The sequence below is a fragment of the Thrips palmi genome, unplaced genomic scaffold, assembly GCF_012932325.1.
Source record: "Thrips palmi isolate BJ-2018 unplaced genomic scaffold, TpBJ-2018v1 HiC_scaffold_11, whole genome shotgun sequence".
Classification (NCBI taxonomy): Eukaryota; Metazoa; Arthropoda; class Insecta; order Thysanoptera; family Thripidae; genus Thrips; species Thrips palmi.
Window position 1 is genome coordinate 8,101,216 of NW_023144622.1, and position 22,317 is coordinate 8,123,532.

At 58.6% G+C, this 22,317-nt stretch overlaps 1 protein-coding gene across 1 annotated transcript; it reads left to right on the forward strand.

Annotated features, from left to right (window-relative positions):
• The first annotated feature begins 256 nt into the window (after positions 1 to 256).
• Positions 257 to 22,317, forward strand: LOC117639587. Its single transcript, XM_034375408.1, has 6 exons — positions 257 to 350; positions 19,802 to 20,061; positions 20,332 to 20,395; positions 20,479 to 20,730; positions 20,844 to 20,988; positions 21,084 to 22,317. The coding sequence occupies exons 1-5, from the start codon at positions 261 to 263 to the stop codon at positions 20,979 to 20,981; spliced, it is 804 nt and encodes a 267-aa protein (XP_034231299.1). The 5' UTR covers positions 257 to 260; the 3' UTR covers positions 20,982 to 20,988; positions 21,084 to 22,317.

Below are 22,317 nucleotides of genomic sequence, written 5' to 3' on the forward strand. Positions count from 1 at the left end.
ACAGATCGACAAACCGATCTCCTGAATCGCGTACGACGAAACTTGAACGTGCGCCGACACTGCTAAAGGGATTTCTGCTGCTGAAAGGACACTTGCCGCGGGAGGTGTCGAAATGCTTTTTGTTTTCGGGTGTCGCCACCATCCGGTGCAAATTTCCCCCCTTTTTCTCCCAGAGAGAGAAAGAAGGGGTTTCGCTTTCTTTCTTTCCCCTCGAATTTTTTGTTTCTAAAACGGCCTTTTTTTTCTGTTTGCAGGTAAGCATGCGCGGTGGTCCTCATGTGCACGGTGTGCACCTGGATGGTGTGGGAAGGACGATTGCATCCTCGCCAGAAGGACATCGACGACCAGAGGTAGATCAGTCCTGCAGTCCCTGAGCAGTATGTAGAGCCAAAGTAGAGCGCGCGCAGGCCGCGGAAAGGAAAATGTTGAAAATTGGGCTCAAGTGGATGCATGGCCTAGAGGCTAGAGGTCCTTGCTTCCTCAATCGGTTCGCGTACTTTTCGTGGAAGTGCGGCCGGGGGGGGGGGGGGGGGGGGGGGGGTGAGGTGGGCGGGGTGGGGTGGGGCGGGCGGGGCGGACAGCGGCTCGCCTTGTTTGAATCGCTCGCGTCATCCGGCAAGGCACGTGTTCCACATTGCCACTCACTCACCTGGCCGCTCCGCTCCTTACCTTGAAATTCCGAACCCGGCAATGAATGAACCAATTTTTAATCCTCTTTTTTGGTGTTGACTGTGTATGTGTGTGTGTGAAAGGTTGTTGTTGTTGTTGTTTGCGTTGTTGTGCCCCCGCTACCCGTGGGACACGTCGTGGGACACAGTGGCAGCCTGGCGGAGATGACACATGTGGCGCTCGAGTCATAACGGTCCTTCCACAACCCTTTCAGTTCGTTACAGTGACGAGGATCGAAAGATTTTCCCGGATTTTCTCGCCAGAGGCGTATTTGCTGCATGTAAATTTTCCTCGGTTCCGGGTGCGTTTTCGGGTGTGGCAGCAGCTGGTGGTTCGTTCCTTTTGCCGTTCATTAGCTTTACCTTCGTTTGCGTCCCCGGGGGGGGGGGGCACATTCGGGGCGCAGGTGGTTGAGAAGTTGCTGTTGCGCCCACCACGCCCCGCCACGCCCCGCCACGCCACGCCCTGGCTGAGACGGTTTTGTCTTTAGCTGCACATGTGTTGCCCATCGGGGCAACGTCCCCGCAGGCGTACGTAAAGACCTGTCGTATCGAAAAGCGAGCTTTCCTCTCGAAGAGCCGAGTGAAAAGTGCAATCGACACTGCAAGAAAAAAACACAACAAAAGTACACAAATTTGTGGCAAATTTTTTATCAGGTTTTTATTGTACAGTGGAACCGGCATGACGAGTGCTGTGCAGCCCAGGCCTCGTTGTGGTTTGTAAAATTCTCGTTGTACTTTCTACAATCCCTGTTGTGCTTTTATTGTACAGTTTTTGTTGTACATTTGTTGTACTATTCACAACTTTTCTTGCAGTGGAGTGTGTTACTTGATTGTAATTTAACTATAACTTGTCGTGTTTTATAACGCTGAAAAAGCAAAACTGACATGAAGTACGCCCCGTTTGAGCGAGCCACTTGGACTCGCTGTTGTCGTGGGAACGGCGTGTGCGAACGGGGATTCCACTTTGAGGAACGCAAAAAGGGGGGCGAAGTGGAATGTGCGTGCGGTATGTTTTACGCCGGGAGAGATATGCACTGCAAGGGGTGGAAACAGGGTCGACCGACCGCCCTAGACTCCGACGAAGTCCCGGCCCATAGGCCCCGATACGACCCCGACCCGGCCCCGACCCGGCCCGACCCGGCCCGACCCGGCCGAGACCCGGCCCCGACCGGCCGAGACCCGGCCCGACCCCGGGAAAGACCCGGCCCAGACCCGGCCGAGGGGCGGCCGGCCGATACCGGTCGCCCTATAGGGACCCGGCAAAGCCTCGGCCAAGCCCCGACAGAGTCCATCCGAGTCCGGCCAAGTCCGGCCACGGTGTAAGAGTGCGCCACCCGAAGAGTGGTCTCCCTACACCGTAAGTCCGGTGGAACCCGCCACGTCCGGACTTACGGTGTAGGGAGACCACTCTTCGGGTGGCGCACTCTTACACCGTGGCCGGACTTGGCCGGACTGGGATGGACTCTGTCGGGGCTTGGCCGAGGCTTTGCCGGGTCCCTATAGGGCGACCGGGTATCGGCCGGCCCGGCCCTCGGCCGGGTCTGGGCCGGGTCTTTGCCGGGTCGGGCCGGGTCTCGGCCGGGTCGGGGCCGGGTCTCGGCCGGGTCGGGGCCGGGTCGGGGCCGGGTCGGGGCCGGGTCGGGGTGTATCGGGGCCTATGGGCCGGGACTTCGTCGGAGTCTAGGGCGGCACTTTTTTCCCTCTCGTTTTATTAAATTTCTGGCGCGTTTTGCGTCGCGGCTCCCACCACTGTAAAACCTGACGGTGGCGTGACCTTGCCGGTCCCTCGGCGGGAAAAAGTTACACGGAAGGGAAGCTCGGAGGAGAGGCGCCGGTCTCGTCCCGTTTGCATTATTTGCAGTTTGAACGCGTTTGCTTTGACCGAGCCGGTCGGACCGGGTCGGCCGCCTCTATAAACGCACCGTACCGTGTTCCCGGCGGACTAGAGTCGAGTCCTAGACGCGGACCTGACCCTAATGTGATGCCGTGCGACTATGACGCCCCGGCCGGCTGGGCCCGCTGCACGCCACGGACATGCAGTCCTGCACCGGGCCAGGATGTGCGAGGATGCACCGGCTGCACTAGAAAAGAGCCTACAAAGAGGATGCTTAAGCGTGTGGGGACCGTTAGGGAACTAACGTTTGCCCGCTCGAGTCCACGTTAGGTCGCTGCTGTGACCCACACTGTGTTCCGCAAGGGGTTGAGAAACAGGGACACCAATTGGTTTAGTTGTAAAATTGTCTCGAAGTAATTGTGTGACAGGACGCTGGCAAGGCTGGGCAGGGCGACATAGGGGCGTTGTCGCCAGGCTGGCTGCCTGAGATGATTCGTCTGCGGTCTCGTAATCCCCGACACGATGTGGATGGACTGCATGCCGAGGGCCTAATTGCTGCATGCATACAACAACAACAACAACAACAACAACAAAGCGAGGGTGGTGGTGCAACGCCGCCCTTTTTAGGCCCTCCGGCCTTGTGCCTTCGGCCACCGCAGGGACTCGTGAACTTTCAGACACATGGACTTTTTGAACACGTGGACTTTTTAGACTAGGACACGTGGGGTTTTCGGACACGTGGACGTTTTGGACACGTGGACTTTTTGGACACGTGGACTTTTTGGACACGTGGACTTTTTGGACACGTGGACGTTTTGGACACGTGGACTTTTTGAACACGTGGACTTTTTGGACACGTGGACTTTTTGAACACGTGGACTTTTTTGGCCGAGTGGGGATGAGGGTCCAACCGTCCGGGCCGTCCGAGTGGCCGAGCCAGAGCGTTTCTAATTGGCCGGCATTTAGTGAGGAAATCGCGCATGAGTCCAACTGGCCGCCCCGCCCCGCCACACGCCCGCACGCGCGGTGCGGCGCCTAGCACTTTGGGCCCTCCGAGCGCCGAGCCCGCATTGTCCGCGCCCAGCGTGGTCGACGCACGGATGGGAACATCAACGCGGGCACTGTGAAAAACACGCGTTCGGTCCTTCATTTGCTTCATTCATTCATTCATTCATTCATTCATTCATTCATTCATTCATTCATTCATCAAATGCTTGCCCATTTTCATTCATTTACTGGCCCATTTTCATTCATTCACTTACTGGCCCACATTCATTCATTCATTCATTCATTCATTCATTCATTCATTCATTCATTCATTCATTCGTTCATTCATTCATTCATCGTTCGTTGCTCTCCGAGTGCCACCAGTTTGCAGCTTTTACGCCCTCCCTCGCTCCGCGGTGGGTTAATGACGTGAGGCTAAACATCAGTGTCACTCATTTGGCCGGTGGCTTGGCACACTGCCTGACAGCCTGCTCTAGTCACCTGTCAGCCCCCCCCCCCCCTCTCTCTCTCTCTCTCTGGCGAGACAATGCACTGCAAATGGAGAGGGCCTATCCGGAGTGCTGGTCGAGGATGTGGAGGTCCTTGATCACGTGGGGGCTCCTCGTTGGGGAGGATCAGCCATCTGCCGGGTCGGCCCGGGTCGACCTGCTGCTGCATAGCCTGCTGCAAGCTGATTCGGGGCTCTTCGACGCTCCGTCTCTCTCGCACTCGTGGGGCCGCACCCACCGGGGTGCGAGAGAGAGAGGGAGGGAGCCGGGCGCCACCCTGCCTGCTCCATTCATTCTGATTCGCCCCCTATGAGCGATGGCGGGGCACTGCACTGGCAAGCTGCGCGACGATGCATCACACTGTAAGGGTGCGCTTCCTCTCGATGCTTCGGCACCTGCAGCCTCATCACGGCCTCGTGCGTGTCTGTGTGTGTGTGTAGGTGTGTGTAGTGTGTGTGTGTGTGTGTGTGTGTGTGTGTGTGTGTGTGTGTGTGTGTGTGTGTGTGTGTGTGTGAGAGCTTTTGTTTCGGTAAGGGAACAACAGTTGTTGCCGAGGAGCGCCCCTCGGGGCCCAGCCAGGCCCAGCCCGCCTCGACGTGCGCCGCCATTTACTCTGCTGCTTTCGCGCTTTCGCTCATTACGCTGGCAACTATAACACCCGCTGCTAAAGGCAAAAACAACAACAACAAAAACAATAAAACTGGAATATAAATATATAACTTCCCCAGGGAGCTGGTGCGGCTCTCGATCGGTGCCCACGGCTAGGCTCCGCCACCTCGTTGTGGAAGTCGCTAAAAAAGTTGCCCACTTTCCTGTGAAGTCCTTACACACCTTGTTGTTCGTTGTTTTTGTTGTTTTTTTTTTTGAGCCCCTGGGATGATACTTGGCGTGCTGCTGCAGCCGCTGTGCAAGCGGAATAGACGCGTCGGTGGCGCGAGAAAAATGAAAAAGTGCAGAGGCGCGCGGGTATTCGAACCCGCGTCTTCGCGGCGGCGCCAGCGAGCCAGTGTGACGCGACCTGAGCCAGACGAATGGGAGCAGCGGGCGCCACGAAGTACGAAGCCACGCTCCGGAGTCAGAGCAGCGTCAGCAGCAGACTGATTCCGAGAGTCGCTTTCGTCGCTCTGTCTCTCTCGCACTCAAGGGGCGTCCCGTGTGGGTGCGAGAGTGACAGAGCGACGAAAACGACTCTCGGAATCAGTGTGCAGGGCTGGAGGCAGCGGCGGCGTCCAGCCACTACCAGACACCTTGCCGTCCTCAGCGTCTCTCTCTGTCTGTCTGTCTGTTCCTCTCTCTCTCTCTCTCTCTCTCTCTCTCTCTCTCTCTCTCTCTCTCTCTCTTTTCCCCTCTCCCCCTCCCCTTGGCGGCGCCGCTCTGATAAGAAGGCCGGGTTGGGGCAGGGCGTCCCTTATCGCGCGTGCTGTGCTCCGTGGTGGCCGATAACGCAGCCTCCATCACGGCCAACACGTCTGGCGTTGCGTCTCAGTCGCTGGAGCCCGAAGCTGGAGCGAGCTGGAGTCAGCCCTAGAGTGTTCCTGGAGGCGTCAGACCGAAGCCTGGAGAGTCTACGGCGTCTTTCGGGAAAACGGTGCTAGTGGAGCTGGAATCAATGGAATGTAAACAAAGTGCTTTTCAAAAAAAATTTTTAAATTAATTTTTGAAATGAACTGATTTTGGTTGCTTGCCTCTCAATTAAGTTCATCTCTATGTTAAGTTTCTGGAGAATTGTCATGGGAAATGCTCATTACAAGCTGCAGCGACCTTGTTTCAAACCTAAAGTGTTCTATTTTTTTTTATTTTTTTGAAACTTGAATTGGACAAGCTTGTGGCGTATCGGTGATACATGGGTTTGACGTGCGGCGTTGCGAAACGAAACGCAATAAGCTCTCTCACTGCGCTAGTGCGCACCTGCGCCTTGGAATCCCGAGTCCTGATTCAGATTCAGATTGGCGAGTGCCTATCTGTCGCATGGGCAGTGAGCCTTTTGCACTAATCAGGGAGTCGATTGCGTGACGAAGCGGCCAGGGCGTGCCAGGGCCAGCAGGCTATGGACCGCGTCGCGCTGTCTCTCTCGCACTCGCACTCGTGCCCCACGCCGTTCTGGCGGGAGAGAGACAGTGGGTCAGTCTGCAGGGCGGCCCGGGGGACCACCGCGGCCAGGGTTAGGCCCCACACGCTGGCTGGTCTAGGCGCATGCGCAGCGTGGCGGGTTGTCATGGAAACCGGATCACACCACGTGTGTGTGTGTGCGTGTGTGTGTGCGTGTGCCTCATGGCCTGATTAGAATCCGGATTCCTTTTGCTGGGCTGCTCCTGCTCTGTCTGTGTTTGTGTAGGTGTGTGTGTGTGGGGTGGGGAGGAGAGAGACAGAGAGAGAGAGAGAGAGGAGAGGAGGAGAGAGAGAGAGAAGAGAGAAGAGATGAGAGAGAGAGAGAGAGAAGGGAGAGAAAGGGAAAGGGGAGAGGAGGGGGGGGGGGGGAAAAAAGAAGGGGAAAAGGGGAAAAGTTTATCGGAAGAAAAAAGAGGAAAAAGAGAGAGAAGAGAAGCGCGGTGGCCCCCCCGAGGGCGAGTTTAAATTCTGGCCTTATCTCGGCCCTTTTCATAATTGAGCCAGGGGCGGGGCCGGGGGCCCCCCAAAAAACGGGGGAAAAGGTGCGAGAAACAGACGAAAGGGAAAGAGAGGCAAAACGCCCCTTTTTGTCCCGTTTTAGGGGACAAAGGCAACATTTTTTTTCCCCCCCCGGATCTCGGGCCCGCACTGCAGTTAGCCGGTCGCGCTTGCTTCCTACCCGGGGGCCCCCTGGTTTTTAAGGCAAGCGAGATTGGAAACGTCCCTGCCAGGGTTCCTAACCGGGCCCGGCTTGGCCCCGGGGAAGGGGAGGGCCGGGGGAGGCAACCCGGGCCCCGCCCCCTTGGGGCATGCAGTGAAACCTTTACATGCAGTGTTCGACGCCCCGGGCTTTCCGCGGGGGTTGCCCGGGGTCCCGGTGCGGGCGCGTCGGAGAGTTTTGGGACCCCTCCGGGTGCCTGGGTTTGGGCCCGGGGGGGGGCGGGGGTGGGCCCGGGGGCAAACCCCTTGGGGGTTTCAGCAGGGCCCGGGGGGGCGGCGCCGGGGGGACGCCCCGGGCGGGACCCCCCGGTTCCTTTTTCCGGGTGGCCTTTTCCGCGGGGCGGCCCCGGTCGGGGCGCGTGGATTTTGGAGGGTTTTTGGGGGAAGGGGGGCCCGGTTCCGGTCCTTTGGCCCCGGGGCGGGGGGGGGCCCCTTTCCTGGCGAGCCCCCCCGGTTTAGCCCCGGGGCCCCCCCGGCCCCCGGCCCGGTTTTAGCCCCGGGGGGTTTTACCCCGCCCGCCCCCCGAGCCCTTTTGGCCCCCCCTGGGGCCCCTTTTGGGCCCCTTTTGGGCCCCCTTTCCCCCGGATAGGGAAAAATTTGCTGGTTATTTGGTGGGGGGGTTTGGGGAAGTGGGGCCTGGGGCCCCTCTCGGGGGGCTTGGCCCTGGAAAGGGGGGGCGGGGTTTGCGGGGAAGGGCCTTGGGGCCGGCGGGCCGCCACGGGGCCAAAAAGGGGCCAGGAAGGCCCGGGGGGAGGCGGCCCAAAATCCAGAACCCGGTTTTTGGGGGCCCAAAATTGACGCTTTTAATGGGCTGAAGGGGGAAAAAATGTGACCCCACCAATTGGGTTCCTCGTTCGGAGAGCAGTCCATTGGTGGGGTCACTCGTTCGGTTCGAGTCCCTTTCAGCGACTCTGGAGCTCAAAACGCGTCGAGTTTTGGCCGCCTGCACCGGTCTTCTGGCCCACTGTGCGGCGCTGCCCCCTCCCCCTTTCCGTTTTGCCTTGCGTGCGTGCGTGATTCAAAGTAAACAAACGCCTTGACCAAATCGGGTCTCATCGGCTGCTCGACGCCTTGCCGCCTGGCGAGGCTCTGCAGTGGCCCAGCCGCTTTGGTCCCGGTCGATCCAGATCGAGATCTCGATCGTGATCCAGATCCCGGCGGCGGGCCGGACTCTTTGCCACCTCTTTAGGCCTCATCCGCCGCCGCGGCTGCCGCTTATAGCACTCACTGTGTGTGTGTGTGTGCGTGTGCGTGCGTGTGTGCGTGTGTCGGTGAGTGCGTGAGAGAGGCGGAGGCTGGACCCTACTGGGTCGGGGCTGGCGCAGGCTAGCTTCCATTTGTCATGTTTAGCTGCCCAGTAGGTATCGGAGTGACCTCGCACTCTGTAGGGGTCGTCGCGGCGTCGACGGCGGCGCCTTGTTGGGCGAAGAGCAATCCATTGATGGGGTCGCACGCTCGGTTAGAGTCCCATTTAGCCACTCTGGAGTTAAAAACGCGTCCGGGACTTCGACCGCCGGACCACTGTGCGGTGACCGCGACGCGCGTTCGACCCCCCGCCGGACAGATCCTGGGCCAGCGGGGCCGGCGAGGGCGAGACAGTCGCGAGATAGCCATCTGATCGGCGCCGCGCGGTGCGGGTCACCTCACCTGTCGGTCAGTGCCGAATCGCAACGTGCCGAACTGGCCGGGCCTCGTCAACGGGCGCGTCGCGTTCTCGCTCTAGTTTCGCCACCGGCGACGAGGAGGACGGGCGACGCCCCGGAGCAAGGTTCCTTCGGCGGGGCGGTTTCAAGGTTTGCGGCTCGCCGAACCTAGCCAAACCAGGGTGCCGATGCCTTTCCTGCGGGTTTCTAGACGCATTCTGCCGCGTCGCGCGGTGTCTGCCGTGGCCGGCCGGACCCCATGCCGAAACGGGTGCCCGCGTTGTCCCAGGCCCCTATGCCAGTGTACCGGCGGCCTTGGTACGATGCACTACAAGTCGCTCTGTCTCTCTCGCCCCTCCGGGACGCTCCACGAGTGCGACGAAACGATCTTCGGAATCGGCCTGCTGGTCGCACGGAGATCGGGACCGCGCGCTACGCGCCGCTACGCGCCCCCGACCGCAGTGTGCGCCGATCTGCCTGCAGGCTGCCTGCAGGCTGGAGTCTTGACTTTCCCACCGCCCCGACCATGCTGGCAGCACGCAGGCAGCAGCCGCTTCCGAAAGCCGTACTGTCATACCGATACCCTTTACGCACGCACACACACACACACGTGTGACTGGCGGCCGGCTGAAGGTCGCATGGCAAGTGGTGACAGTCTAGAGGACGGGAGCCTTGGTCTTGGTGCCGCGCTGCGTGGCTGCCTGCGGCCTGCCCTTGAGGCCCGGGGCGGGGCGGGGCGGGGCGGGGCGTGGTGTCGCGGTGCGGATGTGGTGTGGTTCGACTCGCCGTACGGAGTTACGGAGTACGTACCCTACACCCTATCGTTTTTCGGCCGTGGGAGTCGCAGCCTCTCGCAGCCGCAGCGCAGGCGGCTCCAACTCGCTGGCTGCGTGGCTCTACCACCAATGGATTCCTCGTTCGGAGAGCAATCCATTGGTGGGGTCACACGTTCGGTTCGAGTCCCATTTAGCGACTCTGGAGCTCAAAACGCGTCCGGGATTTTGACCGCCTCCACCGGTCTTCTGGCCCACTGTGCCAGGGGGTTGCAACGGCCCAGGGAGAGCGTGAAGCGATGCTCGCGCCGTCAGTGCAGAGGTTGCGCACTTGTTCCAGATTATGAAAACTAGACTGTGTTTTTCAAAACACTTTGCACCGATAGAAAGGGCTTGAAATTTAGGGTGCATTAGGCTAATTGCCCTACTCGAAACTCCTCCCTTACCTAATATTAAGGTGCAGTAAAAACACCGAAAAACACAAAAATCATAAAATTTGGGAAAAAACTCGAATGCGCCATGTTGATGTAAATGATTTCGCCCTTGTGTTCGGTTGAATTGGAAGTATCGGGCAGTCTACTAGGCCTAATGCACCCCAAATTTTGTGCTCTTTCGATCTGTGCAAATCGTTTTGCAATCAACGGTCTAGATCTTACAATCGAAGCAAAATAAGTAACGCCTGCACCTTACTCGCGCATGGCTTCACGCGCCTCCTAGGCCGTTGCCGCCCCCTGACTGTGCGTAGCTCGGTAGCTGGATAGCTCGATACTGTAGTACACGACACTGTACTGGACCGGAATCCCCGCGCCACCGCATCGACGGAAGTGTGACTCTGAAAATAAAAACCCCGGTGCCCCAATGCCAAGGACGCGCTCGGAGCACGTCCTACAGTGTAGCGGACGGTGACGCTCGCCACCAGGAAGTGGGCATTCGGCCTGTCGTCCTGCCCGTCCTGGTGACGGGTGACAATTGATGGAATCGAATCGAGAAGTGGCGGCCGTGATGTCGCGTGTCGTGTCCACTGCTAACGCCGAGCCATCGGGCCTACGCTAGATCCTGCTGTGGATCCTGCCTCTGGCGTGTGAATCCTAATCCAACGGCTGCACGTTGTTGCTGTACCTCACACAGTGGGCCAGAAGACCGGTGGAGGCAGCCGAAATTCTAAGACGCATTTTGAGCTCTAGAATCGCGAAACAGGACTCGAACCAAGCGTGCGACCCCACCAATGGATTCCTCGTTCGGAGAGCAATCCATTAGTGGGGTCACACACTCGGTTCGAGTCCCATTTTGCGACTCTGGAGATCTAAACGCGTCCGGGATTTTGTCCACCTCCACCGGTCTTCTGGCCCGCACTGTGCCGCGGCGCGCGTTAGTCCGTTCTAATCCGAATCCTGGTGTAGGTTCTGTGGTTCCTGCTCACATCCTGCTGATCCTGGCCGCGCTTGGCGTCCGCGGCGCCGAGCCGGATACACTTGTTGCTGTGATCAGGATGTCTTGTCCCTCGGCGTGGCGGGGCGTGGCGGGGCGTGGCGGGGCGTGGCGGGGCGTGGCGGGGCGTGGCGGGGCGTGGCGGGGCGTGGCGGGGCGTGGCGGGGCGTGGCGGGGCGTGGCGGGGCGTGGCGGGGCGTGGCGGGGCGTGGCGGGGGAGCAGCGAGCTCCAAGGGCGACTGGCGCCAAGCGACGCTACGCGCTACGCGTCGACGGGGCGGGCGGTGGCCGATAGGCGTGGTCGCGGCTTCGCAGCTAGCGGCCCTGCTGCAGGCTCACTCCGAGAGTCGTTTTCGTCGCTCTCTCTCTCGCACTCATGGGCCGTGCCGTATGGGTGCGAGAGAGACAGAGCGACGACGCTCGGAATCAGTCGGCTGTGCGCGGCGACGCGGCAGGACGCGTGCTGATACGCGTGTGCGCGCCACCGCCCCGCCCCGCGCGCGGCCCCAGCTCTGTCTCTCTCGCACTTTTACGGGACGCGCCATGAGTGCGAGAGAGACAGAGCTACGAAAACGACTCTCGGAATCCATCCGGAGCGGCGAGGCGTTCCAGCGAACGCCACCGCGGATATCGGTCCGAGTCGACACACCTTTCCGCGGTGCCGCGGAGCACAAAAGGCCCCGCCCCGCCCCGCCCCGCCACGCCCCGCCACGCCCCGCCACGCCCCGCCACGCCCCGCCACGCCCCGCCACGCCCCGCCACGCCCCGCCACGCCCGCCCCGCCCCGCCACGCCCCGCCCCGCCACGCCCCGCCCCGCCACGCCACGCCCCGCCACGCCACGCCCCGCCACGCCCCGCCACGCCACGCCCCGCCACGCCACGCCACGCTACGCTACGCAGGTCGCGCCCACTGCAAGGACACAGGGTCCGGTTCGCAATTACAACACAACGCGCTCGGTACCGGGAGGATAATGGAAAGGGCCGGTGCCGGTATTTGAACCCACGCACCTTCGTAACAGAACGTAATTAATTTTCCTGTCCTAGAATGGAGTCACTGCTCCCTCTAGCGGGCGGCTGCATTGTTGTTTGACGTGGCCGCGGGGACACATTAGTGGCGACGCGTCAGTCGGAAACAACAACAACAACAACAAGAAACAACGGGCTGCAGCGGTGACGGCCCGTATGTTACTGGCAGTCGTTGTCACATGCGGCGTATATACTCTGGGTGACCTATTGCGTCGGCTTGCGTCGCTGGGCGTGGGTGGAGCCCCGGTGCCCCGTGTCTCTCTACTAGTCCGCCCGAGAGACGCCTCGAGTTGTCTATCCAGTCCATTCGAGAGACTTCTTGAGCCTGCCCTTCGGCCTGAGAGACTTTGCTGTTAATCAGTCCTGTACGGAAACTGAATGCGGCGATGCAGACTGATTCCGAGAGTCGTTTTCGTCGCTGTGTCTCTCTCGCACTCATGGGGCGTCCCGTATAGGTGCGAGAGAGACAGAGCGACGAAAACGACTCTCGGAATCAGTCTGCTGGCCCTGCGCCCTGCCGCGCCATACGCGGCCATATGAGGCGATGGGGCGGTTCGGCCGGCCCATTATACGCGTGACTGGAGTTAGGCCCTTGCTGTCCTCGGCGGCCGTCGTGCGTGCGAGTGTGCGTGCGCGGGTGGTGTGGTGTGGTTCGGCAGGGCGCGGCGGGGCGACGGCCGCTTGGGCTGCCTCCGGGCAGGGCTCGCCGTCGACTGTCCTTCCCGTCCGCGGACGCGGGGCGGGGGCAGCAGACTGATGCCGAGAGTCGTTTTCGTCGCTCTGTCTCTCTCGCACTCATGGGATGACCCGTGTAGGTGCGAGAGAGACAGAGCGACGAAAACGACTCTCGGAATCAGTGTGCTGCGCGGACAACCACGACGACGCCGTCGACGCGGACGCAGCCCTGTAGGTGTACTGCAGTCGGCGCTGCACGCCCTGCACGCCGTGCTCACGTTTCGGGGGATTGCCCGCGGCCGCCACGCCCCGCCCCACCCCGCCCCACCCCGCCACGCCCCGCCCCGCCACGCCCCGCGCCATCACCATGTGGTGTGTTGGATCTCGCCTTGATGTGACCGGCCGATGGATATTGGTCTGGTCCGCCCGGCCTGCCATTGAAAGGGATCATCTCGGCAGAGAACAATGGGGCGGGGCTGTCTAGCACGGTCTAGGCCGCAGACTGATTCCGAGAGTCGTCGCTCTGTCTCTCTCGCACTCATGGGGCGTCCCGTGCAGGTGCGAGAGAGACAGCGCGACGAAAACGACTCTCGGAGTGAGTGTGCTGTCTGAGCGCGGCCGGGGGCGAGAGCGCCGCGCGTCCGGACTTAGCGAGCCGCGTGGGCCGGGGCGACGCACTGCTTGGACTCGGAGCGGGCCGGCGACCACACTATTAGACTACTAGACGCACACTTTGGCCCGGCGCTGGGCGCGGCGCGGCGCGACTCGCGGACCGCGGCTTCGGTCGCCATGGGAACGCGTATCGCCGTGCCGCGGTGCCGCGGTGCCGCGTCCAGGGTGTGGGCTTTGGCGTCCTGCTGGAACGTGTGGGCCTTGGGGGGCACGGCTAGGCTTTGGAGGCGGCGCGACTGCGGTAATCAAAGGCGGGCCTTCGTAGCGGGGCACTACGTGATACAGTACCGACTTCCCCACCCTCCGAGCAGCCAAAGCCACTTCACTGGAAATACATGTCCAGATCCTGTGCGTGTCCGCCCGGCGTGTATGCGGATATCGCCGGCAAACGCATACAAACTTCCACTGCGGAAGTGACGAAATGTACATAGCGGACGCAAGTGAGTGGCCAGGCGTTTTACGGCTTCCATCCGCCATCCGCCGCGCTCCCGTTGGACTTCCCCCGCACGCGGCGCCTCACCCCGCCCCGCCTCACCCCACCCCGCCCCGCCTCACCCCACCCCGCCCGCCCACCCCACCCCGCCCCGCCTCACCCCACCCCGCCCCGCCTCACCCCACCCCGCCCACCTCGCCCGGGTGGAGTATCAAACTATTACGCTCGCCATCATTATCACTGCACGGCGGTGCTGACGTTAACTGTCGCACTGTAAGTTGGGGCGGGGCGGGGCGGGGCGGGCTGATGAGGTGGCGGCCTGGCAAGGTGGGGTGTCGCGAGGAATGCCTGTCCCACGAGTATGAAGGCGAAGGCACGCGAGTGTCGCCTCGCCGTGGCAACCAGTGTGGCAGTCAACCGGCCCAATTATTTCCCGATGAAAATTTATGGCCGCGGCCGAGGTGGCGGTGGTACTACAGTGTGGTGGTGGTGCTGCGCTCGGGGCGCTGCTCGATGCTCGCGCCCCTCGAGGGTCCCGGTCGTCCCGGTTGTCCCGGTACGGTGCATGCCGGCCCCACGGCCCCACAGCACACTGATTCCGAGAGTCGTCTTCGTCGCTCTGTCTCTCTCACACTCATGGGGCGTCCCGTGTGGGTGCGAGAGAGACAGAGCGACGAGGGCGACTCTCGGACTGAGCCTGCCTGCAGTGGTCATCACATGCGTGCTCTTGGAGGCGCTCTCGGAAACATTCCTTGATGGTATCGGCCAGTTTCCCAGCCGCTCCTCCGCCACGGCCACGGGGCAAAGCGGGGCAAAGTCAGGCGAAGCGTCGTGGGGAGACTGCTGCCCTCGCGCGGAAGCGGTGGGAGTCGAACCCGGGGCCGCCGTGCCCGCCATGCCTGCCGTGCCGTATCGAAGGGGATCGAACAGCGCGCCGAGCCGAGGCAGAGGCCAGCGCGCGGGTCGCGTCTAGTTTGGCGGCTGGGGCGAAGGGGGTGTAGCGTGCCGTGCAGCTAGCGCTAACCAGACTGACGGACAAACGAACAGACAGACAGACAGACAGACAGACAGACAGACAGACAGACAGACAGACGGGTGGTGGATCGAGCTGCACTACCGGATGTGCATTCATTGCACAAAGCGCGGTCGGTCGGTGCATCCCGTGCGAGGGGGTATGCACTCGCGTAATAGTCGGTTCACTCTATCTGTAATAGCACGCGTAATAATACGCGTAATAGTCGCGTAATAGCCGAAATTGTCAAAATTTTATCAATTTTGGTGTGTTTTAGGCCGTTTTTAGCTAAATTCCGACTAATTTGTGGCGTAATAGAGCGTAATAGCGTAATAGTCGGTACACAGGTTCGGAGAGCGCATACCCCCTCGATCCCGTGCATCCGGACGGCCAGGACGCTGCACGTGTTGGAGCACGCGCCGTGGCGTGCCATGGCGTGGCGTGCCATGGCGTGGCGTGCCGTGCCCTGCCGTGCCCTGCCGTGCATCCCCTCGTTAACCCTACCTGCACTGCTGCAATGCTGCACTGCCGCGGCGTGTGCGAGGAGTGCAGTGGCGGCCAGAGAGGCGGCTTGGCCTGTGCCGGGCCCACCTGTGCCGTCGCTAATGCCGCCATGATTACCAGTGCAGTGGGGCCAAAACAACAGCTGCAGGTGTCACGCCGGCATGCCGTCGGGCCGTCACGGGGCTCAACAAGCAGATAGTCCTGCTGCTGCAGACTGACTCAGGGAGTCGTTTTCGTCGCTCTGTCTCTCTCGCACCTGCACGGGACGCACTATGAGTGCGAGAGAGACAGAGCGACGAAAACGACTCTCGGCGTCAGTCTGCTGCGGGCCAGCTGGGGCAGGGCAGGCCGGGTTGGTGCGTGCTGCCGGCGTTGATCCCCGCCTTGATCCGCATCAGGCCCCTCGCTCTGTCTCTCTCGCACCCACGCGGCCTGCGGGACGTCCAACAGGTGCGAGAGAGACGGAGCGGCCGCCAATCTGGGGCCCTTCCGGCTGAAGGCCGTCTGCAGCACGTGCTGCGGGTCCAGGACCGTCCGGGACTCCAGGTGTGAGGCCAGCTCAGGTTAAATTGATTTTTTCTGCAGTACAGGTGGTTGATTGTTGATTGTCGCTTCCTTCCCCCTGGTGCCTCTGAGGGGGCAGAGGACTGATTCCGAGAGTCGTTTCCGTCGCTCTGTCTCTCTCGCGCTCATGGGCGTCCCGTGAGGGCGTGAAAGAGACAGAGAGTCGAAAACGACTCTCGGAATCAGTCTGCTGGAGTGCTCTGGAGGGCACGAGCGTCGTTTTGTCGGTTTGATGGTGCCGCCCGGGGCTTCCGTGCAAAGGTGTCCTGTGTGATTTCCGCCGGGTGGGTAGCCTCTAGGGTCACTAGAGTCTTAGGCTGGAACGTTCTTCCATCCATTCACCGTGTCCGGTCACCCGTTTGCCAGTGTAGGTGGAGGTCGCTGCAGTGTCACTCCTGTGTCGCGTGCCGGCGGCCTCTGCTTTCTCCAGGACCAACAAGCGACAGACAGACAGAGGCAGGCAGGCAGACAGACAGAGGCCCTAATTACGTGGAACAGCACTTTGATGTCAAGGTGGCGTCACTGCAGCCTGCTGCACTGTGCTGCAGGTATGCAGGTATTTACACGTGTAATGACGCGTGCGCGGTTGGCGCACCTGCCGTACCGCCGCGCTACAGTGTAGGGGTGGGCCGCCGCTTGCTGCGATTGCCACTCAGGTCTCTCTCTCTCTCTCTCTCTCTCTCTCTCTCTCTCTCTCTCTCTCTCTCTCTCTCTCTCTCTCTCTCTCTCTCTCTCTCTCTCTCTCTCATGTGCGTGTATCGTCTGCCTGTCTGTCTGTCTGTCTGTCTGTCTGTCTGAGTACCTCGCGCTGCCTTACGGTGTGGGGCGTACTATAGGTACTTCCAGTGGTGTGCCCAAGGTGTGAAGGGAGTTGGCTCATCTGCATGTGTGGAGTGTGCCGTGGCGAGCCACGTGTGCCCACGTGTGGCTATTGTATTCACGGGTGAGCATCGCCCCGTCGCCCGCGGCCTGCCGCGTGCATCAGCAGCAGAAGGATTCCGTGAGTCGTTTTCGTCGCTCTGTCTCTCTCGCACCTATACGGGATGCCCCGTGAGTGCGAGAGAGACAGAGCGACGAAAACGACTCTCGGAATCAGCCTGCAGGGCGTGCTTTTCGTCCATCCTGGCCGACGCGGCTAGCTGTGGCCCTAGAGTGAGTCCTAGACTCATACACTGGACTCTGCCCGCTGTACACTCTACAAAAAATGTCCTGTCAACGCCGTTAATTTATTACCAATGTTTGCTGTTATGCAATTCACGGCGTTTGCTGTGAACTAGTTCACGGCGTTTACTGTGATCTCGGTTACAGTGTTCACTGTGATCTGGCCACAGTAAACGCCGTGAATTGGAGCCTGATTTGCAGTACTTCGGTGCTCAGCGGCGTCAAACTCACAGTGTTTACTGGGGACCAGATCACAGTGAACACTGTAACCGAGATCACAGTGAACGCCGTGAACTAGTTCACAGCAAACGCTGTGAATTGACCTACAGTGAAAACTGGTAATAAATTAACGGCATTTACAGGACATTTTTGGTAGAGTGTACCCCTGCAGGCTGATTCCGTGAGTCGTTTTCGTACCTTTGTCTCTCTCGCACTCACGGAGCATCCCGTATAGGTGCGAGAGCGACAGAGCGACGAAAACGACTCGCAACATCAGTCTGCTGGAGTCCTGGAGCTGGAGAAGCGAGTTGGAAGGACGCGGCGCGTGACTGGAATTCGACGAAAACAAAAACGACAAGCAAAGCTCGGCTTCCTGTCGCGCCCATTATCAGATGGATGGGGATGGAAGCGAGAGGCAAGAAGGGGATGGCGGCCTTTGTGTCACCCTGTTTATCTGCGGCCGAGTGCGCCAAACGCGGAGCTCGCCAAACCTCGGCAGTCGGTGAATCCTTGGCCGTTGGCGGCCTCGGCAGTCTCCGCAGACTGATTCCGAGAGTCGTCTTCGTCGCTCTGTCTCTCTCGCACTCGTGGGGCGTCCCGTTTAGGTGCGAGAGGGACAGAGCGACGGAAAAGACCCTCGGGTAGGCTGTACGGTACGTACGCGGCGGTGCGCCTATCGGGTTTCGCCATCGGCCAGTCCGCCCCGTCCGCCCTGCCCGACGGCGACCCTGCCCGCCCCCGCCCCGACGTGGGCCTGGCTTGTGCCGCGCCGCCCTGCGGATGTCCACCGTCGCCCTTCCCTGCCCTTCCTTCGGGAAACCCTTCCAGGGCGTGCCGAGCAGCGCGAAGCAGTGCCGAGCCGCTGGGCTTTCCCTCTCTCCCTCCTCTCTGTCTCTCCCTCTCCCTTGCCCTCTGCCCTCCCTTCTCTCGCTGTCTCCTCTTCCGCCCCGTTTTGTTCGTTTCCACGGCCCATTAGGCAGGCACACCTCTTCCTCGGCTGCCCCGCCTCGCCCCACCCCGCCCCGCCCCGCCCCGCCTTGGCTTCGGCTTCGCCGTCAACCGAGCGTCAAAGCGAAGTCGCTGCGGGGGCGGGCTTGGGTGACCACCGGAAGTGCGCCGACTTACATCGAGCTTTAGCCCAGTTTACTCTCGTTGTTTTGGTTTTTGCGTGACTCTCTCTGTGTGTGTGTGTGTGTTTGTGTTTGTGTGTGTATGTGTGTGCGTACGTGCATGAGTGAGTGGCGGTGGCGCCCATTGGTGGCGCCCGGAAGGCATTCCACTTCCACTCCGTTTGCACGTTGGACACTGCGTCATGCACCCAGCCCGCTATGCACGCCCCGCCATTCGGCCCCACCAAAACAAACAATACGGTAACGAGTCTGGCTGGTTTGACGCGCTCTGGGCTGCGGCCTAAATGCGTCCGGCGTGCGTGCTGCGCGCGACTTCAACGCGCTGCGGGCGGAGCGGGCGGAGCACAGTGGGCCAGAAGACCGGCGGAGGCGGCCAAAACTCTAGACGCGTTTTGAGCTCCAGAGTCGCTTAATGGGACTCGAACCGAGCAGGTGACCCCACCAATGGATTCCTCGTTCGGAGAGCAACCCATTGGTGGGGTCACACGTTCGGTTTCAGTCCCATTTAGCGACACTGGAGCTCAAAACGCGTCGAGAGTTTTGGCCGCCTTCACCGGTCTTCTGGCCCACTGTGCGGAGCTGAGGGGTATGTGACGGCCTGGGAACGCAGACGCGGTACTTGCTACCGCGCTGCGCGGGCCAGACGGCGCGGGGCGGGGCGTGGCGGCGCCAGGCGCCATGCTGCATGCCGTGGCGGTGCGTTACCCGAGGCCGCGTCCGAGGCAGGCAGCCAACGCGGCCTCCGCCGTCGTGGCCAGCAGTGAAGGCTGTCTCCGGGGCGCTAGGCCAGCTCGGCCAGGCCTTGGCCTTGCGGTTTGGCCGGCCGAAGGGCCTAAAGGGCCCAAAGCCCACGAGGCCGGCCGGCCGGCCGACTGGGGAGAGGTGGCAGGCCACGGCAAGGCATTCCGAGCCACTCATCAGACAGGCCTGTCTGTGATTGTTTGTTTAGAAAGGGGTGGAGGGGGCACCGCGCCGCGGCCCATTCAAAAGGAGCGGTGAATAATGAGAGGAAAAGGGGAAAGGGGGGGGGGTCTCATAATAAAACTGGTGAGGAGGTATTTCAAATTACCCCCGAGCGTTGACGCTGTCCTCTGCACCGCGGGCCTCGGAAAGGCCGCCGCCGGGCAGCCGCACAGTGTGCCAGAAGACCGATGGAGGCTGCCAAAGCTCAAGACGCGTTTTGAGCTCCAGAGTCGCTACATGGGACTCGAACCGAACGTGTGATTCCACCAATGGATTCCTCGTTCGGAGAGCAATCCATTGGTGGGGGTCACACGTTCGGCTCGAGTCCCATTTAGCGACTCTGGAGCTCAAAACGCGTCTACAGTTTTGGCCGCCTCCACCGGTCTTCTGGCCCACTGTGAGCCGGGCCGCGAGTGACGCCCCTCACCGAGACGGTCATGGTCATCTCGTTGGGGATGAGTCCGACTGGACGAGTCCGACAAGGCCGGGCAAGGGCGAGTGTGTTGATCCGGTCGTCACGAGTGTGCCCAGCAGGCCTGATTCCGGACAGTGCTTTCGCCGCGCTGTCTCTCTCGCACCTACGCGGGAAGCCCTTACGAGTGCGAGGGAGACAGAGCGCGATAGAGCGCAGGGCGCCAGGGGGAAGTCCCGCGGGACCGCTCTGTCACGACCAATAATCATCTTTTACCCTTTTAGGTTTTTGAACCCGAGACCACTGTTTGTGTCGACCGCCACTGACACCCCTGTATCTTCTCCCTCTGCCCACAGACGACGACGGTGAAGGTGTACGCGCGCTGCCTGCGGCCCGACATCGAGTACAAGACGCTGGGCATCACGTTCCAGACGACGTGCCGCGAGGTGGTGGAGGCCCTCCTGTCCAAGTACCGGATGCGGCACCGCGACCCCAACCTCTTCTTCCTCACGATGGAGGTGACGGTGCGGAGGGCGGGCGTGCGCACCGTGCTGGTGCTGGACGAGGAGGCCAGGCCCGCCGCCCTGCAGGCGTGCCACCCCACCGGAGACTCCAGGTACAGCAAATTTGTAGAACCCGTCGAAATTGGGGTCCAAAAGTGGGTCAAATGGAGGTTGAAATGGACTCACTTTTAATTTCTGTTTAAAAAAATTAATTTTATCATGTAATTTTTAAAACTATTTTTTGGGGGGAGGGGATGGGGGAAATGAGGAAATTCTTAGCAGCCATTTCAAAGCCTGTGAGCATCGTGTCGTCCTTTTGGAGAACACGCGTAAATTCACTTTCATTTTCTTTTCAAACTAATTCTCTCTTTCTTTTTACGCAGATTTGCTCTCCAGACAAGACGTGGTGGTTTAGTCAAAATCTACGATAGTGCAGTCATGCCTGGGGTGAGTTCAGCACTGTTGTGTAGATTTTCATTTGTCGTTTTTTTTAAAAGCAGAATTTTTCATTTGTGTTTTTCTGTTTGCAGTCCCAGTACAAAAGCCTATTGATCTCTGAGCGGACTACAGTAGATGAGCTGCTTCAGATTTTGCTGAATTGCTACAACAGCAAGGAGCGAGTAGAGCAGTTCTCACTTTATGAAGTGAACAGCTCCCAAGAGTACCAGCGCAAACTTCACCCTGATGACCATCCTCTGCGAGTTCAACAGGCTTGGTTACCACAGCACCAGCTTCACTTTCTAGTACGCAGAAACACAGATTACAGAATGCGACGGGGAAAGGTATGTTGAAATAGGCTTCTATGCCTTGTTTGCTCCCAAATTTTATTATTTTTAATTTTTTTTTAAACAAATTGTTGCCCAGTGTCTCAAATGTTTACTTATTTTGCTTTCAGCAAACACCATGGAGCCCAGAGCTTGCATCTATACCAAGTTCAACCCCCCTCAATAGTCGAGGAATGTTGCCGCTGTCTTCCACTGCACCATCAACTTCGTCTCCATTTGCAGACTATGAAAACTACTTTTATATATGATTCCCAGGTGAGAGGATCAGATGATTTAATTTTGGAGGCAACTTTGTGATAGTGGCTCATTAACTTTATTTTACTAACATTGTTTAATTTTTTTTTTTCCAGAGCTCTTTGCATTTTTAAATTGTTTTAATATAATGCGACAAGAGTTTTGGGCAACTCTCAGAAGCAATTGAACGAGGAGTTCTCGCCGAGGCTGACAGTTCAACCAGTCACGGCTTTGATTTCTCTGCATGTTCCTTTCAGGCATAAAATTGTATTTTTGATGCCCTAAAGGCTACACCTAAGTACCTGAGTGAAAGTTTTAGAGGTAGATCCCACTTCCCACATCATTCTTGCCTTGTGTAATAATTGTTTTGGGCTTCTAGTTCGTGGGCAAGTATAGATAAATGCGCTTGTTAATAACTAATTGTCAATAATGTGACCATGTAAATTGGCAATGGACCCCATTGATTACAAGCCAGGAGTTTATTGTGGTAGTTATTGATTCAAGTTGGTGCTTTGTGGCATTGAATTCTTTTTGGTATGGCACTCCCAACTTTTCACTGGAAGTAAAAGTCACGACAAAGACAGAAATACTGCTTGTAAATGAAATATGGAAATTTCATTCGACAATTGTTAAGTGAAGACAATTCAAATTTTTAATTAATGTACCATTGTGTTAAAATGTATGAGGTACGCAGTAAGTACAGATGTGCAGAATTACACTTACCACTGCACTTCTTTCATTGACACATTCTACTTTCCTTTCCCAAAGATAGCTTATCACCATTAATTACTAGTGTTTTATCAGCATTATTTAAGTTTTATTGTGTGTAGTTGTTTTAATTTAAATGTTTAATGATAAGTTTTCACAGTAAATCTAACTTACTGGTGAGCATTATTTTTCCTCTTTTAAATATGAAGTTACCGTTTTGCAGTGTTTTTAAAGAAATTTATTTTGTGTATGTATTCAATTTGTTGTCATGTACCATAGACAAATGAATTTCGCTTTCTATTTTTATCTGTGCTATTGGATAGTAAAACTTTCCAAACAAGCCACTTTCAGTTCTGGCAAGCATGAATGGCGGACAAAATGTGCTGTCTTAATTGGTAAACGTCTATCACTGCACTATATTCAAGTGCTTTGAATTGTGAAAGCCAGTGGCAAATGATCAACAGAAGATTGTTTTAGACCTACTGACTGCTAGTCCATACCAAAGATAATGAGCAATTGACATAATCTTAGATTTCTTCAAAAATGTACAGAACAATCTGTAAAATGTATTTTTATCATTGTTCTATGTCATAGTTATGTATGTATCTTTTAAATGTTTGTAATAAAAAACTATAATAATAA

Bases quoted from the DNA above. Each gene is read 5' to 3' on its own strand.
- LOC117639587 (XM_034375408.1), top strand. From the start codon at position 261: ATGCGCGGTGGTCCTCATGTGCACGGTGTGCACCTGGATGGTGTGGGA. The intron at 20,396-20,478 runs GTGAGTTCAGCA...TTCTGTTTGCAG, and splicing joins ATAGTGCAGTCATGCCTGGG to TCCCAGTACAAAAGCCTATT. The intron at 20,731-20,843 runs GTATGTTGAAAT...TTTTGCTTTCAG, and splicing joins ACAGAATGCGACGGGGAAAG to CAAACACCATGGAGCCCAGA.